The 19766-nt window shown below is 31.9% G+C and overlaps 1 protein-coding gene across 13 annotated transcripts in view; it reads right to left on the bottom strand.

Moving 5' to 3' along the window:
- The window catches only part of LOC126892391 (hepatocyte nuclear factor 4-gamma), a 465924-nt gene that overhangs the window by 44534 nt on the left and 401624 nt on the right, over positions 1-19766 (bottom strand). For all 13 annotated transcript variants that reach the window (XR_007700813.1, XR_007700812.1, XM_050661914.1 and 10 more), the window contains exon 6: positions 16745-16865. Coding sequence is in view for 11 of the 13 variants with exons in the window: in XM_050661914.1 (XP_050517871.1) it covers positions 16745-16865 (121 nt within the window). In the remaining 2 variants the exon portion in view is untranslated. The remainder of the gene's footprint in view (positions 1-16744; positions 16866-19766) is intronic.

Raw genomic sequence — 19766 nt, 5'->3', positions numbered from 1 at the left:
GTTAAAATAACTTAAAATTATCTGAGGAATCTCCTGTCTTTGTTTGTCGGTAGAGTTTCTGGACACCCTGTATAATGAGGCTGTTTCATGGATACGTAAGTGCAGACTCTAGCAGAGAACCTGAAATAGTCTGCCACGATTTGTATCACTGCGAGGTATGAGATCGCAGGTAGCAATCACATTTTGGAGACTACTACAGTCGGAAAAATGAAAGAATAGGGCTTTTCATTCACAGTCATTTGTTTCGAGCTTCTGTCACGTGTCACATAATATTAATATATCTACGTCGTACGTTATTGGTATATAACATGATACAAACCAAAGACGTATGGCGTAGATATATTAATATTATGTGACACATGACAGAAGCTCGAAACAAATGACAATCGATGAAAAGCCCGCTGTGAGCTCGTACGTAGAGGGGATATTTATAAATTCTCGAGCGCCAGTAGTGGCAAGTCTGTAAACGTTTACCGGAAATTTGACATAAATGTCAAAGTGATTAATGTAAAATTAAAATTAAAAACATTAATTATAAAAAATATTAGTTGGTCAAAGCTGTGGTATATATTTTTACCTTAAATATACTTACGTTTTAAATACTGAATTTAAGTTTTTTTAATGTTCCGTAATATGTAATTATAATTTAATCTAAAAATCTTAGCGCCATCTACACGATAATTGTGAAAGTATCCGAAGTAAGAAATTCATATTTTATGAATAGAACGTCAAAATGATTAGCAAAATCTTAAAAAAATCGATTAAAATTTAATTAATTTTTTGCGTTGTAAATGTTAAGCGATAACAATTAAATAATAAATTTAAAAATTACCGGTGAAAGATAATTCCAGTAATCCGCTAGGAGCGCCACCAGCGAAGCTCAGAGCGTATACCCATAAACGATCACATCAATAACTTATTTTGTATTTGCTATCTTTTTGTTATTTTTATAGAAAAAGACAGCAAATACAAAATAAGTGATTGATGTGATCGTTCATGGGTATTCTTTCATTTTTCCGACTGTAAGTGACTTCAAAAACATATCAATTCACTATATCTGCATAAGCTGGTACAGGGTTTTAGCATTCTGGAAAAGGTATGATCAAGGAAGCAAAATACGTGAGTCCTATGTCAAAGTTAATAAATACAGAGTGAGTTTTATGTATGGAAACCCCCATATATCTCGGAAACGGATTGGATGATTTTTATAGATTTTGATGGATAACGGTCTTTTAATGATGCGGATATTATAGTCGTAATTACATTGTTGTCAGATCTTCCCGTTTTTTAGGAAATCTAATGAACTTTCTTATTTCAAATGGAACACCCTATATATTTCTTGCGTTTTAAAGTCCATAAGAAATACTGATTATTTTTTATACAATTTAGCCTATACCTAAATGCCGTAATTTCGGAGTTATTGCTACATTTATTAAAAAAAAATTATTAACAGATTAAAAAAATTATTCTTTTTTTGGCCCGGGCAGACATTATTTTAGATTTTTTTGATCATTGGGAATAAAAAAGGTCTTTTGTATTTTTTCCCTAGAGCTAATCGTTTTCGAGTTATAAACAATTAAAACTAAAAAAAAAAAAACGAAAAACGACGATATTCAAGGTTCCAAATCATAAGTAAGAAATACAATTTTTAAAATTACGAAGTGTATATATTTAAGATCAATTCCTTCTTCTATCAGCTCCCTATAAGAACTTTTGGAATGTTTTATTCTAAAACATTTTTATAATTGTTAATGAAGGGTTTTTGAGAGAACGAGCGATCGGGCTGCATTAACAACTAAAAAACAATATTGTTTTCACCCAATTTTGAAAAAATGTGAAAACTTGGAATTATCCACGTCCGTCTGTCCATCCGTCTGTCCGTCCGTCTGTCTCTCTGTGAACACAACGCCTCCGTCATTATACCACATAGAATGACAAATGAGGTGTCAAATGAAAGCTTATAATCCAAGGATGGTACTAAAGGTGAGAAATTTGACCTAGGATGTCTGTACCTCCGACCACAAATATACCCCCTTCGTCATTATACCAGGTAGGATGAGAAATGAGGTGTCAAATGAAAGCTTATAATCCAAGAATGGTTCTAAAGGTGAGAAATTTGACCTAGGCTGTCTGTCCGTGTGTCCGTCCGACCGCGAATATAACTCCTCCGTCATTATACCAAGTAGAATGACTAATGAGGTATCAAATGAAAGCTTATAATCCAAGTATGGTACTAAAGGTGATAAATTTGACCTAGGCTGTCTGTCCGTCCCACCGCGAATATAACTCCTTCGTCATTATTCCAGGTAGAATCACAAATAAGGTGTCGAATGAAAGCTAATAATCCAAGAATGGTACTAAAGGTGAAAAATTTGACCTAGGAATTCTGGTTTTAGAAAAGCAACCAGAAGTACTGTTTTAAAGTCACCGAAATAGTATAAGCGATATACCATTCGACGTACCTTAGCAAGATGAGAAAAAATGTAAAATATTGGTTTTAATATCATTTCCGGTTAAAAAGTTCTAACCAGAAGTGCCATTATAGTCGCAGAAATAGTACATGTCTGATAAAATGAGGTTTGAACTTGAAATTAGGTACTTCGTGATTTTAAAAATAATATATGTTTTACTTGTGTTCTTGAGCCTTGAAAATCGACATATGTATTTCGATTATTTTCAATTTTTAATTGTTTATAACTCGGAAATGATTAACTTTAAACAAAAATTACAAAAACCTTTTTTGTTCCCAATGATCCAAAGAACCTAAAATAATGTCTGCCCGAAAAAAATGATTTTTATAATTTGTTTATAATTTTTTTTTAAATAAATGTAGCAATAACCCCGAAACTACGGCATTTAGGTATAGGGAATATTGTATAACAAATAATCGGTATTTCCTAAGGACTTCAAAACGCAAAAAATATACAGGATGTTCCATTTGAAATAAGAAAGTTCATTAGATTTACTGAAAAACGGAAGATTTGACAATAATGTAATTACAACTATAATATCGGCCGCATTAAACGACCGTTATTAAGCAAAATCGATGAAAAACGTCCAAGCCGTTTCCGAGATAATTGAGGGTTTCCATACATAAAACTCGCTCTGTATGTAGACTAACTGTATTTCCTATAAAACAGCTCATAGAAAAAACAATTGAATTCAATGCTGAATTGCATATTGTATTCTTGAACCTCCGACAGGCTTATGATAGTGTCCCAGTCAAGAACCCATGTTTCTAAAGTTTGAATACGTGTTATTGCGGTGGTAACAGCCGCAGAGGATAGGTCAACAAAACAACGTATCATTACAAAACACACATAGGTATGTATATGATATATTAGGCATAATAAAATTCTGATTACCATGCTATGAAAAAACTATTCGAAATTGTTTGTTTTTAGCCCTATCTTGTGAAAAGAACGAAACAATATTTTAGGAAAACATTTTAAATTCTAAAGTAAAGGAACATTAAAATAGCTCGTGTCAGTACGTTCTAAAATAAGTGTGCAACAAATAACAAACCATACCAAAAGCTTAACCCAAGTCTTGCATTGCTTATAGTGTGATAAAGTTAAGTTACTATATAAAAAAATTAAATTCAATAAAAAGATTCATTTGTATTTTAATTGACAACCTTTTTTAATTACACTTAATAATAGTATGATAAACCTTGTAAAATTTCTAATAAAATACTAATAATGTGTTTTTAGATAACGCATTGCCCTTGAGTGACATTACAAAGAAACAAAAATAACAGAAAAAATTACATATTTGGAAGTTTGTGTATTTGTGAATCACCAAATGATTAGTGATCGGAATATTTGTTAATTGTTTCTAGATTGATGTGACTCTTAAGTATATAATCATTTTCAGAATTACCGTGTTATTGATATATTTTATATGTAGACCTTCACAACAAAGTTATGAAATTGACGGTCTAGAAGTTGTTATAGAGATAACAAGTTGTTCATTTTATCTAACAATAAAGCACTAAAAAACGTTTGTTTTCAATACTTTCAGAATTTCTTACAAGGTAATGTCACTACAGTTGTTTCAGCAGATTGCCTTTCTCAAGTCAATATTTTATTGTGTATCTGCAATTCAAAGTCTGCATGAATAGGTTGAGTTGAGGAGTGGGGAGCTATTTGTCTCAAGTTGGTCATTCAAAATTATATCTGTATTATTAAAATTAAATTAAAATTATTAATTTCCATAGATTCGCATAAAGATTACTTAAGACCTTTACTTTAAATATGTAGAATTTGAAACTGTTCCTTAAAAGGAATATAAAAGGACTGCCCATAATAACAAACAACAATGCAGGACTTAGTATGGGCAATGCTCTAAGCCCATTGCAATCAGATATATTTATGAACCAGCTTGAAACAACAATTTCTAAACATCCAGTTCTTATATTGGTGGAGATACGTTTATGATATACTTTACAGGAACAAACAGGCAACTTGACCAATTTCTATCATACATTAATTCACTTCATAGTAATATTGAGTTTACAATAGAAACAGAACAGAATAAGTCCATAAACTTTCTAGATGTAACAATTACCAGACTACACAACAAACATGAGTTCTCCGTATATCATAAACCTACCCATACTGACACAACTATACATAATTCATCATCCCATCCTACACAACACAAATTAGCCGCCTACCATAGCATGATACATAGACTGACATAAGTTCCCATGTTACAAAATAACTTCGAAATAGAACTGAACATCATTAAACAAATAACAGTAAACGATGGCTATAACGAACAAACAGTTAATTAAATTTTAAACCAAAAACTCCATAAGAAAGCCCTGAAATTAGTCTATCCACCACCATAGAAAGAACTCAGTACCTTCTGCTCTATCACATATAGGTACTGGCAAGATAACAACAAAAATAGCCAGACACATAAAAAAGAAAGAAATAACACCAGCTTTCAGAAATAACAACAACTTAAGCAAATATATTAAGAACAATAAGAGCCGAAAGAGATAACAACTACAGAGTGGTGTCTACAAACTAACTTGTGGTGACTGTCCGAAAACTTACATCGGTCAAACTGGCAGAACCTTTGACAAACGGATAGCAGAACACAAAAGGGCTTTCAATAATAGAAAAACAGACACTTCTACATAATATGCACTTCACCTTCTAGATCATAATCATTCTTTTAATGAAGAGTTTTAAATTCTGCATATTCAAAATAAAGGCCTTAAGCTATATTTATTAGAATCTATGGAAATTAATAAATTAAAAAATACAGATATAATTCTGAATGACCAACTCGAGACAAACAGCTCCCCACTCCTCAACATCTTCAGTTAAAGGCTTTAAAAAGGCACACACATAGTAAACTAAATCACTTGAGAAAGGCACTCTGCCTAAACAGCTGTAGTCACATAGTTGTAATAAATTTTGTGGAAGTACAGAAAACAAACGTTTTCAGTGTGTTATTGTTAGGTATTTACTTAAGTTGTTGTTTGTTTTGAAAGCTGGTCTTATTCTTTTTTTTTTCTGTGTTTAGCTATTTTTGTTGATATCTTACCTGTATATGTGAAAGATCAGAAGGTACTACGTTTTTTAGGTGGCGGTGGGAAGACTAATTTCAGGTTTTTCTTACGCAGTTTTTAGTTTAAAATCTTATTCTATAACACAAGCAAGATATCAACAAAAATAGCCAAACACATAAAAAAGAAAGTAATAATACCAGTTTTCAGAACAAACAACAACTTAAGCAAATACATTAAAAACAACAAGAGACAAAATAAGCAATTACAGAATAATTGTGTCTACAAACTGACACGTGGTGACTGATTATTTGAATACATTTTCATATTATTTTCATATTTCAGCTATTTCACTTGATTCTGATATTCGGATCAAATTTACTTTATTATATGTAGTTTTTTCTTAAAAAAGTTGAATATTTTTCTGGACGGTTTAATCGCAGAATAAATTTGTCTGATACGATTACATACTGACTCCTTTACTAAATAAACTTATACCTACCTAATAATACCTACATGATAAAAAACACAAAATGAAGAACTGATTCGTTATGAACTGGCACATTTGAGCTCAGATCAATGTGATAGTATAATAGTAAGAGACAGACAAATATAAAAATAAGACCGAGCTTTCACGTATACCGGCTTATTAGTCTATAAAGTTGATAAAGGACTTCGACAAGGATGCTGAGTGTCATCAACTCTATTTACACTTTATACAGATGAAACACTAAGCCTTTTGTGTGCAGATGATCAAAATAATTTTAACAGAAGATAAATATGACATCGTCAACATGATTAAAAAAATGGAAGAAAAATTTGGAAGCTGAGGTTTGGAAATTAATTATCCTAAAACGCAACACATGGTCATTTTAAAAACAACAGAAGACCAGTAGGTTAATAAGAACTCCATAAAACAAACAAATGAATATAAATACTTGGGGGGTAGCTTTTACAAGGGTAGCTGTCAAATCCCGACAGCCAAAATCCCGACAAGCCAGAATACCGACACGCCAAAATCCCGACAGGCCAGAATCCCGATACGACAAATTCCCGACTAATCTCTAATTCTCTTAAATTGTTTGGCAGTTCATTGTAAGTTTTAATCCAATAAAAAAACTGCGTTTTGGTCAAGGTTTGGTAATTTCTTTTTTAACATATAATTACATTTATTTCTGGTTTTTGTTTATTGACATCGGCTTTTTATTTTTGGTTACTAAACAAAAGTATTTACCATTTAATATGAACTAATTTGCTAAATAAAATTTCTAACATAGGTAGGTACATGAATTTCTAGAGTGCTATGTATTAAGAGTATAAGTCAAAAATGAAAATTTTTTATTAGGACTTTTCAAAGTCTTTTTTACCACTGATGAAATAACTATTACAACTAAATATGAAAATGGTGACGAAATATGATTAATAAATTAGTAATTAACTATTTTACTTTCTACTTTGGTAATACCTTATTAATTATATAATTCAAAATATAGAAGAATCCCGAAAAATCTTTTTTATGACTTATACTCTTAGTACATAGCACCTTAGAAATTATTTTTCTTTTTTTTGGCAATATATATGTAGTTCAATGTAATATAGTAGATATATTAGGTATACCTAATCAAATTCTCAATTCAAGTTTACTTTCATACAATAGACATTACCAAGTCACTTATATCCGTCTACATTTTACATTATAAAATGAAGTGTTTAATCATTTTTTCTTTTAAAATACATGATAATTAGAACACGTACTTATTAGTAAGTAGGTAATTAATTTTTCAATTTCAATACTCTATAAATATATGATTTGATACTGCATTTGAAAAGGAAACAATCAATATTCAAAATGTAGTGGTCGGGATTTTTACTTATGCGAGGATTGTGGCATGTCGGGATTTTGGCATGTCGAGATTTTGGCATGTCGAGATTTTGTTATGTCGGGATTTTGGGGTGTCGGGATTTTGGGGTGTCGGGATTCTGGCGTGTCGGGATTCTGGCGTGTCGGGATTCTGGCGTGTCGGGATTTTGGTCGTCGGGATTTTGGCTGTCGGGATTTTGGCTGTCGGGATTTTGGGTGCCACCGCTTTAACAAATACAGGATCAGTTGAAAATGATATACTAAATAAAATAAGGAAAGGAAAGACAACAACACGACAAATACGCTCTTGTGATTATATAGAGTGAATATACTGCAAGCAAAACTAAACACCAAATCTTGGAAACAATAGTGGAAAGCTGCACACTTTCAAGAAACAAAAAACCCACCCTTAAGAGGAAACAGTAGCGATCAACAGGTAGCGAAAACGCGTTCCAAGATTGCGGCTGTAATTTTGAATATTTTTTCGAGATATTTGGCACACGTATTCGTAATATAATAAAGAATGGCGGTACAGAGCCCAATTTGAAAAATATGTTAATATGTGGAAATTACTCTGTAATTAAATACAATATTAAAAAAACGAGCCTGTACCGCCATTAAGAAGAACAAAAAAATACACTTTCTTCAAATAAACTTTTTTATCCGATTCCTAGATTTTGTGTCATTTTGGAACTACTAAAATTTTTCATTGCATTAGTAGTTCTAAAATGACACAAAATCTAGGCATCGGATAAAAAAGTTTATTTGAAGAAAGTGTATTTTTTTGTTCTTCTTAATGGCGGTACAGGCTCGTTTTTTTAATATTGTATTTAATTACAGAGTAATTTTCACATATTAATATATTTTTCAAATTGGGCTCTGTACCGCCATTCTTTATTATATTACGAATACGTGTGCCAAATATCTCGAAAAAATATTCAAAATTACAGCCGCAATCTTGAAACGCGTTTTTGCTATCTGTTGATCGCTACTGTATCACCTTAAAAACACAATAAGGAAAAGTATTTACTTTATACAATTTTTCCACATTTTTAAAACCAAAAACAAAAAACACATCCGTAAACAAATAAGTACGTCAGAATCCGGTTTTTTGCAAAAACACTAAATGATGGTGTAAATAAAATTGCTTGTTTGAATCTGCTGAATCATTTTCGTCTTCAACGAGTATAAAAAACAAGCTATGTATAATGTGCAGCTAATAGTGGACAAACGATATGTTTTTTATTCCGAGAAACTAATTGCTATTTAATTTACTACAACAATTTATGCGATGCATCATTTACGAAACACGGGTAATTAACATCACGTGTCCACTCACCTGGTGACCTAAAATAGGAAACATTTGCAACAAATTAATAGCTTTTGACGAAAACACTAATTGAATAGGCATGGAAGGTCGGTAATGCTTACAAGGTGTCTTCAAAGACATCCTTTATAAATTATGGTGTATAAAACAACCTAAAGTTTACCAGATATACTAGGGCGCCGATAAGATCTTAGCCTTCAAAAGAAAAACGAAAATTTTGGAAGAGTGTTGATTTATTGAAGTGTTGAAGAGAACGTAGTCTCCTTTCGTTGGTGTCTTATTTGTGATAACATAGTCGATCTTCAACAACTTGGGTCCAGACGAAATATCTGCGGAATTACTGAAATGTCTAGACTCTAGACTCTAGACGATGAAACTCTACCTGTACTACTGGATCTGCTTAATGAAGTATATAAAACCGGAAAAATCCCTCAGGAATGGTTGGTGTCCACCTTTGTAACAATACCAAAAACAATACAGTGCGTCCATAAAGTAACGCATAAATTCGTTATTTCGTAAACCGGCGACTTTAAGGAAAAATCCCGAAACAGGTCGATTTCTATTTTTAAATCACGATTTTTTGGCATATATATCATACTAGTGACGTCATCCGTCTGGGCGTGATGACGTAATCGATGATTTTTTTAAATAGGAACGGGGATCATGTGATAGCTCATTTGAAAGGGTATTCAATTCTCTAACCAATAATATAAACATTTACATAATTATTTATACAGGGTGTTCAAAAAACCATTTTTTAATTAAAATAAGTGAGACAAAAAGAAGAATATATGTAATTCATTTTAATTCAAAATGCATTTTACTCCTGTCAGTAAAGAGAAAAAAATTTTATTTGACAAATAAACATTGATTTTCGTTTAAAAGAAATGTTCAAACTGCCAAGAGACAGGTGGGTGGCAGCTTTAACATAGAATTTAAGCGAAAAACAATATTTATTTGTCAAATAAACATTTATTTCCTGTTTTCTGCCAACAGTAAAACGTATTTTGAATTAAATAAATTACATACATTCTTCTTTTTGTCTCAATTATTTTAATTAAAAAAATGTTTTTTTGAACACCTTGTATAAATAAATATGTCAATGTTTATATTAGTGAATAGAGAATTGATACCCTTTCAAATAAGCTATCACATGACCCATATTCTCATTTAAAAAAAACATCGATTACGTCATCATGCCCAGATGGATGACGTCACTAGTACGATATATATGGCAAAAAATCGGAATTTAAAAATAAAAATCGACCTGTTTCGGGATTTTTCGTTAATATTGCCGATTTACGAAATAATGAATTTATGCGTTACTTTATGGACGCACTGTATATGCCTAAGATTGTTCGGACTATATCATTAATAAGCCATACCCTCAAAATATTTCTAAAGGTGATTCATGGAAGATTATACAGAAATCTAGAATATGATATGGATGATACCCAATTTGGGTTCCGCAAAGGACTTGGAACAAGGGAGGCATTGTTTGCGTTTAATGTCCTTTCTCAAAGATGCTCAGATATAAACCTGGATATTTATTCCTGTTTCATCGACTTCGAAAAAGCGTTCGACAGGGTCCGGCATGAAAAACTAATAGAATTATTGAAAAACAGAGATATAGACAGACGAGATTTACGAATTATCATAAATCTGTATTGGAATCAAAAGGCCAATATAAAGATAGAACCACAAGAATCCGAGAATATTGATATAAAGAGAGGGGTAAGACAGGGTTGTGTTCTGTGGCCGCTACTGTTTAACCTAGACAGTGAAGCCATATTTCAGGAAGCGATAGCGGAGCTAAGTGATGGAGTCTCCATAAACGGAAGAATAGTAAATAACATAAGATTTGCTGATGACACCGTTATAATGGCAGACACCCTGGAATCGCTACAAGAATTGCTAAATAGAATTAACGATTATTGCGTTCGATACTGACTAAAAATAAACAAGAAAAAAACTAAATTTATGATCGTCTCAAAAACAGAACATGGAAATGAAAGTTAATGATAGAGCAAACCCAAATAGAAAAAGTAAAGACATACAAATATTTGGGAACCTGGGTCGATGCCAAAAATGACCAAAGCAAAGAAATTAAAGTCCAAATTGAAACTGCAAGGCAAGCATTTATAAAAATGACGACACTGCTTACAAACAAAGACCTTCAGTTGCCTCTCAGATTGAGGGCTCTAAGATGCTACATATTTTCTATATTGCTATACGGAATGGAAGCTTGGACATTGAAGAGACAACACATAAGAAGAATAGAAGCGTTCGAAATGTGGTGTTACAGAAGAATATTGAAAATTCAATGGGTTCAAAGGATTACCAATGTTGAAGTGCTACGACGTTTAAATAAGGAGTTAGAAATTATGAAGAGTATAAAAACTACAAAACTGGAATATTTGAGTCACATTATCAGAGGAGAAAAATACGAGTTGCTGAGAATTATTATGCAAGGAAGGATCCAAGGAAGAAGAAGCATAGGAAGAAGACGCATCTCCTGCTGGCTGAGGAACCTTAGAGAATGGTTTAACTGTAGTTCATTACAACTGTTCAGAGCAGCAGCAAACAAAGTGACCATAGTCATTATGATATCCAACCTCCGATAGGTGAGGGAACTTTTAAGAAGAAGAACAACTTGGGATTAGATATTAATACCAAAAAGACCAAATTCATTATCATCTCCAGAAACCTAGATGCACTTGAAAATTTCACCATAAATATCTGGGAACGTGGTTTTTTCAAGACTGGGCATCGGACAGTGAAGTAAAATCTCGCATTGAGCAAGCTCGACAAGCTTTCGTAAAATTCAGGAAGGTACTGATCTGTTCAGAGTTCGATTTTCAACTGAGACTAATGTTTAATAAGTGTTACGTATAGTCGGTGCTGCTATCTGGCTAAAAGGCTGAACACTCAAAACGAGGGATATAAACAGATTATAAGTTTTCAAAAATTGTGGATACTGAATCTATTGACCTTCTTTTGGATTCATTTAACACCATATATAACAGGTATAATACAAAGAATGGCTCCAATCGACATTTATACTGCTACCCAAAAAGGAGCTCAAAGGAGTGCAATGAACATCGCACCATAGCCTTAATGAGTCATGTCTTAAAATTTTTTTTGAAAGTGATTCACAATAGAATACATAAGACATTAGACGAAGGCGTAAGTGATACACAAATGGGATTTAGGAAAGGTCTGGGAACACGGGACGCACTGTTTGCAGTAAATGTTCTTTCGCGGAGATGCCTAGATAGGAATCAAGAAGTATATGCGTGTTTCAATGATTTTGAGAAGGCATTTGACAAAGTGCAGCATAATCGTCTCAAAGAAATTTTGTTAAATAAAAACATAGACAGTAGAGACATTAGAATTATATGTAACCTCTATTGGAATCAAACAGCAAAAGTGAAAGTTGAAAATGAACTGACTGAGTATATCCAGATTCGCCGTGGGATGTGCCAAGGGTGTATTTTATCACCATTTTTATTTAATTTATATAGTGAAGCCATCTCAGAATTAGCGTTGGCCGAAGTCAATGAGGGCCTAATAATAAACGGTGAGCCACTTAATAATATAAGATATGCTGACGATACCGTACTTCTAGCGGGAACACTGGAAGAATTGCAACAACTTAATATACCATGCAACGATTATGGACTAAAAATAAATTTGAAGAAAACCAAGTTCATGGTATTTACAAAAGCACAAAACATCAGAGTTAGACTAGTACTGGATAATACAGAAATTGAGCAAATATCTTCGTACAAATACCTTGGAAGATCACAGAAGATACTGATCAGACAAAAGAAATAAGATGCCGCATTAAAATTGCACGATCCATTTTTAACAGAATGAGGAAACTTTTCTGTAATCGCAATATCAATATAACGCTCCGGATAAGAATGCTTCGTTGTTATATTTCTTCCAGCCTTTTGTATGGGGCTGAGGCATGGACACTAAAACAATCCAACATTAAAAACCTGGAAGCATCCGAAATGTGGTGTTATAGACGTATTCTGAAAATATCATGGACAGATCGTAAAACAAACGCACAAGTGCTCGAACAACTAGGAAAACAATGCGAAGTTTTAAATTCCATATAAAAATCAGGAAGTTGGAATACTTGGGGCACATCATGAGAGCTGAAAAATACGAACTATTAAGGACTATAATGCAGGGCAAAATCAAAGGCAGAAGAAGTGTAGGAAGACGTAAAATCCCGTGGCTACGCAATGTTCGTGAATGGTTTGGATGCAGCTCAATTGAACTATTCCAGCGCGTAACCAACAAAATTATACTTAATTGCCAGAATGATTTGCAATCTCCGATAGGAGCGGAACTTTAAGAAGAAGAAGTTTTCAAAATGTGGCTTCATCGCCCGCGCCGTATCATAAAGATACCATGGACGGCTAAAGTCACAAATGTAGATGCCCTTAAAAGAATAAACCAAGAACGCCATTTTTCAATGGGACGCAAGAAAATGTTCTGGCTCCAAAACATGTGGCAATGGACAGAGATTAACGACATATAATGTCTGATACATATTGCAAGAAACAGAGAGGTAATGGAAAATGTGGTTGTAGTTAATGGACTGTAGCCATCTTCAGAGCTACACTCAAAGGTTTTAAATACCACTATGAAGAAGGATCCCATTTTTTGAATTGAAAAAATCTTTATTCAGTTTTACAAACTTAGTCGGAAGTTGAAATTTTTATATATAAACTTTTCTTTTTGATCATGGTAAGGTTAAGAACCCATTACCTTAAGTGGAAGCAACCGGCAGTGATCACGATGGAAAAATTTTAATGTGTTTTTTGTGAAAGTCTGTATGCGCTGTTCTAGATGTTTTAAGTGCTTTAAAAAAATTTACACATAAAAATTTCAACCTCCGACCAAGTTTTTGAAATTACATAAGAAATTTTTTCGTATATAATATCACAAGAGAGAAAATTTTGCCGGCAATATTTTCGACTGGTATGAAAGTTTGTTGCCTGGCAATTTTCGCGAATTAAATTTTGACTTAAATCACGAAACGTCAGTCGAGTGATTTTGTCAAAATTTCATGAGCGAAAATTACCAAAAGGCAACGAACTTGAATGAAACCAGGAGAAAATTTTGCCGGAAATAATTTTCTCTCGAATAATATTCGACAAGACTATTTCACGAGACAATTAATGCAACATATCAACGAAATATAATCTTTATTTATTTGTTATTACCAGACACTTTCGTGACGGATCTGTCATAATTTTGTCGCTGAGATTTCACGTCGTCAAGGAGTTTTGTCAGTAGGAAACGAAGCGTTGCTATGCCGTTTTATCAGTTAAAAACAGTCTAGTAAAATAGTCAATTAAAAAAATGGGAAAAAGATTGCTTTATAAGTCAAAAGTGCTAAGCTGGGAAATTAAAATTTTACACACTTCAAAAATACTTTTCTTTTCCCATTCATTCATTTGTCAGAAGTGTGTACAAAACATATCAGAATTTTCAAATTTGATTTAGATTTTATATGAACACGAGTAATACCCCAGTTAATAGGGAAAAAAACATGAAAAAATGTTAAGCAGGGTTTTGAAGGTGCTAAACGGTAGATTAGAGATAACTGATGATAATTCCGTGAAGACGTACAGCTAGTTTTTCTTCTTCTTTTTTTTAAACAGGTACAAAAATGAAAAACTCAGCTTTTTGACTATAAAACGCTTCTTGTTAATTTTAGAGAAAAATGTTTTAAATAAGTGTTGTAGATTTTAAAAAGTTCTTTAATTTGATAGTACTCATATTAATATACATAAACAATTGACCTCTATAATTGCAAACAACTCTCATTTTTGCACTAATTTTTAAATATTAATAACTTTATTTTTTACATAATGATATATAATTTAACTACTTTAAATTATGCCATTTAATGGTTTATTTAACTGCACTAAATTTCAACCAGATTGACCAAATAGTTTATAAGTTATTCAATTTGTTTATCCCAGAGAGTAATTGTTTATACAACTGTTCTTGCCCTAACAGTGAATCTAGAGATATTTAGCAAATGGCAATCAATTATTCGAGACTCTACTTTTAAGATGCATTAAGAAAAAATTAATAATTTATTGAAATTTTTATTAAAAAACCCCTTTGGAAAAGACCCTACTTTCTAGGTTATAAACAATTTCAATAACTTTGACAGTTTTTATGTCACACGCTTGCATGTAGGCTCACTGAAAAGCTGGTGAAAAAATACATATTAAAAAAGAAAAAATAATTTTATATGACAAATAGGAATCAAGTTAGTATTTTTTTTATAAATCAAATTTTGCATTGTTTATAAACATTATGAGCTGAAAATTCAACATATTGTATAATATGGAAATCTATATTTTACGATCCAGTTCATAGATTGCATATGCAGTGAAATAATAAAAACTTATGACCTGTTAAACTGATGGTACTCGTGAAACACCACCAACGAAAATGAAGGTGGGGACTGTTCGAGCTTGGCTTTCTTTTTTGGAAAAAAAAACTGCAATGTATTATCACCCTCCATAGCACGCACAACCTTCTTTTTTTTTAACTCTAGTAGCTCAAGAAAATACTAAAAATTGTGCAAATTTCATCTTGCATAATTGGAAAATTGGAAAATCCCGTGAAAATCAATTAATTCAATTTTACTATAAAAGTTATTAAATTTTACAAGTATTTCTTAAAAATTCTTTAAATTATTAAGTAAAGTATATTTTTATATTAATATAAAATAATTATAAATTAGTACAATACATGAATACATTATTTATTTTTTTTACTTGAAATAAATAAAAAGTATTTATAAGTTCTTAATAATTCTTAAAAAACTAATTTTTGTTTTATTTTGTTTTTGAATTGTTATGAAATGTTATTTAATTTAATGAAGCTATTAATATTTGTTTAGGTAGGCATCTAATAAGTATAAAAAATCATAATAATATTGTAGATCATAAAATATAGATTTTCTTAAATAACTTATTCAATTTTCAGCTCTTAATGTTCATAAACAAAGGAAATATGATTTATTGAAAAAAAATTCTAACTTGATTTCTATTGGTCATATAAAATCCTTTTTACTATTTTAATGTGTATTTTTTCACCAGCTTTTCAGTGAGCCTACATACAAGCCTGTAACATAAAAACTGTCAAAGTTATTCTAATTGTTTATAATCTAAAAAGTAGGGTCTTTTTCAGACGGTTTTTTAATAACAATTTTGATAAACTTTTAAAACGTTTTCAATACATCTTAAAACTAAAATCTCAAATAATTTATTGCAATTTGTAAAATATCTCTAGAGTCACTGTTAGGGCAAGAACAGTTGTTTAAACAATTGATCTCTGGGATAAACAAATTGAATAACTTAAAAAATATTTGGTCGATCTGGTTGAAATTCAGCACACTGAGATAACCCATTAATTGGAATAATTTAAAGTAATTAAATTAAATATGGTTGTGCATAAAATACAGTTATTAATATTTATAAATTAACGCAAAGTGAGAGTTTTTTACAATTATCTCGGTCAATTGTTTATATATTTCAATATGTGTCCCAACAAATTGAAGAACTTTTAAGGTCTACAATATTTATTTGAAACAGTTTTCTCTAAAATGGATAAGAAACGTTTTATAGTCAAAAAACTTAGTTTTTCATTCTTTGTAACTATTTTAAAAAAAGAAGAAGAAAAATTAGCTGTACGTCTTCACGGAATTATCATCATTTATACCTCATATATCGCTTAAAACCTTCAAAACCCTGCTTAACATTTCTACGTGAAATCGATGATTTTTTTCCCTATTAACTGGTGTATAATGTCATTATTAATATTAATAATTGCTTAAAACGTTTAATGTAATCGTATTATTAAAAACTAATTCTTTATATGAAAATAAACAAATACTCAATTAATAAAAACCGTCCAGAAAGTATTCTATCTTAACTTACAACTAAAACCACAAATTTATTCGTGCATATACAAAAAAAAAGAAGTTTACCTGGACATTCTTTTGTTATTATACAATTATTTCCTAGTAGAAGCACGTCTTTTAGGTGCATAGACCTCCTGGCTAATCCTAATAGAAGGTGTTCACCTGCATGTGCTCGAAGAAGGGCCACCTAAAACAACATTATTTGACATAACCATCAGGGTAATATACAACAATAATTACTGTAAAAATAAAATAAAAATTCCATTTTTATTCAGTTGCAATGCGAAGGCAAAACCGTCTTATTTTTCACTTAGAACAGGGAGCGCAAACCAGCACCCTAAATCGACGATTTTTCCCCACAAAAGCTTATCCCCGCATTGCAACTGACGTTTATGGAGTAGGTGACTAGCGTCATCTGGCAACTGAAAGGCAAAGTAAGTTTTCAACCTACTAGAAACATTAATAGGTAATATTGAAAAATATTAAAAATATTACTAAAAGATTTTTAATTGAAAACTTATTGGTCAATTTCCCTGTTAACACCACCATGGCTTCTAAAATTTGCAAGCCAGATGGATGCTTAAGCGAAGAAGACAAGAAGGAATTCAAAAAATTTACAATTCACGGAAAAAACTGCGCATTGCAACTATTCGCATTGCAACTGAATAAAAATGTAATTTTTATTTTATTTTTGCATTGGTCTTTACTCCTTTGAGTAACTAGGTCTATTTTCCGTTGGAATTTACCAGATGAACAGATTGGGTCGTGAATTGTAAATTTTTAGAATTCCCTCTTGTCTTCACTTCAGCATCCATCTGGCTTGCAAATTTTAGAAGCCATGGAGGTGTTACCAGGGAAATGGACCAATAAGTTTTCAATTAAAATCTTTTAGTAATATTTTTAATATTTTTCAATATTATTGTTTCTATTAGGTTGAAAACTTACTTTGCATTTCAGTTGCAAGATGACGCTAGTCACCTACTCCATAAACGTCAGTTGCAATGTGGGGATAAGCTTTCGTGATTTTCTCACTTCGGGCAGAGAACAGCAGGCCTACGCCTCTCTGATGATGATTCCAGATAGAGTCGAAAATCGTCGATTTAGAGTACAGTAAAACCTCGATATAACGGACCTCTATTTAACGGACTTCGGATATAACGGACAAAAAATTCAGTGAAATGTAAAAAAATTAAAAATGTCCTGTAAATATTGTACTTGCTTAACCCGTTCCATAGCAAGATACATTGCATATTAACAAGGTACCCGTGGACTTCAAACGCTGAATTTTACAAAGAATTTGGAAGAACCGAATTCTGCAAGAAAAATTAGCAAGGAGGATCTCGGCACAGCTTTGTGCTAACGCCAATGGATCGCATAGATTGACTCCTCTAATTGTTGGCAAATCTCGTAAACCTAGAGTTTTTAAAAGATATAATGCATAATCTGCCCGTTTCATATTATAGCTCTAATAGGGCATGGTTCACCACAAATATTTGGAAGTTCCTGATTTCTGTAGGACAATACATAATAATGCCGGAGAGGAAGGATTTCAGCAAGATGTTTTACAATGGCTAGAATTAGGTGAAGGTGACCCTGGGTATAACATCATGACTAAAAGTGAAGCAGATGAAGTTATGAACCTAAAAAATGAGGATGGAAATGAACATAGCGAAAAGACAAAAGAACACTGCCAAAAATGAAGTTATCACAGGTAGAATCACATCTTGACGATCTAATAACATATATATATATATATATATATATATATATAAAATATGCATAAGATGGAATGCAACCACAGACACGTGTTTCTGACTTATTAGTCGTCATCAGTATGGTATAGCCAAACAGGAGCAACGCAACCAATTTGTGGCTGTAATGTTAGAAGACTCTCAGGATTCGAGAGCAACAACTAACACATCCACGGAGGAAGCTATATATATATATATATATATATATATATATATATATATATATATATATATATATATATATATATATATATATGTATTATTTATCAGATAACGAAGTTCAACTATACTACACATATTTTTGTAATTTTAGAAAGTGGATTATAAAAATCCAGCAAAGTTAAAAAGTGTAAACAAAACTTGATTCCTTTTTAAAAGCAGGATTACCGAAATCAAGCGTGTTGATATCAAATAACACTTCCCGAGTAATGTCCAAATAATAATTAAATAGAATTTGGTTTGTGTTTTGTATTTTTTATATTTAAATGCAGCATACTGCATGAAGATAATGCAGTACCTAGATACGAAAGGGCAGCGTACCTTGGAAAAAAAGTTGTTTTTATTAATTTTAAGCCTCTTTTTATATAACGGACTTTAGGCTTTAACGGACACCACGTCCCCCCAATTAGTCCGTTATATCGAGGCTTTACTGTACTGGTCTGCGCTCCCTGTTCTCAGTGAAAAATAAGACAGGTTTGCCTTCGTATTGCAACTGAATAAAAATGGAATTTTTATTTTATTTTTATATTGGTCTTTACTCCTTTGAGTAACTAGGTCCATTTTCCGTTGAAATTTACCAGCTGAACAGACGGGGTCGTGAATTGAAAATTGAAAGCGGGGAAAAAGTCAAAAATAATATAATCAACGCAGCAACAGAATCACTTGGAGAGAGGAAAGTAAGGGACACTAACATATGAAAAAAAAAACCCATGGTTTAGAGAGGAAGTAAAGATAAAATGTGAAGAAAAGAAGAAAGGCTTTTTAAAATACAGAAGACAACAAACATAACTAGTATGCAACCACTTTAACCGAATCAGAAATAAAACGAAAGTACTTTAATTTCTGTTAACAGACCATTTACTAAAAGTTAATAGTTTTCGAGATTTGAGCAAAACGGCTGAAAAAAGCTGAAATTTTTCGATTTTCTCGCGATTTTTTCAATGTTCCGGCAAGAAATTTTGTCCGCAAACCTCATATTCGGATTTTGCAGCCCAAAATCCATATATAATGAAAAATATCAGAACTACTCCAAAACTTTCCCACTAGGGAGCTCGCAGAGTACAAATTGACTGAATCACATACATATTTCTTACAATCTTTACATATTAGCCAGGGAC

Source organism: Diabrotica virgifera, chromosome 9, assembly GCF_917563875.1.
Source record: "Diabrotica virgifera virgifera chromosome 9, PGI_DIABVI_V3a".
Taxonomy (NCBI): Eukaryota; Metazoa; Arthropoda; class Insecta; order Coleoptera; family Chrysomelidae; genus Diabrotica; species Diabrotica virgifera.
This window is presented reverse-complemented; position numbering and strand designations above follow the sequence as displayed.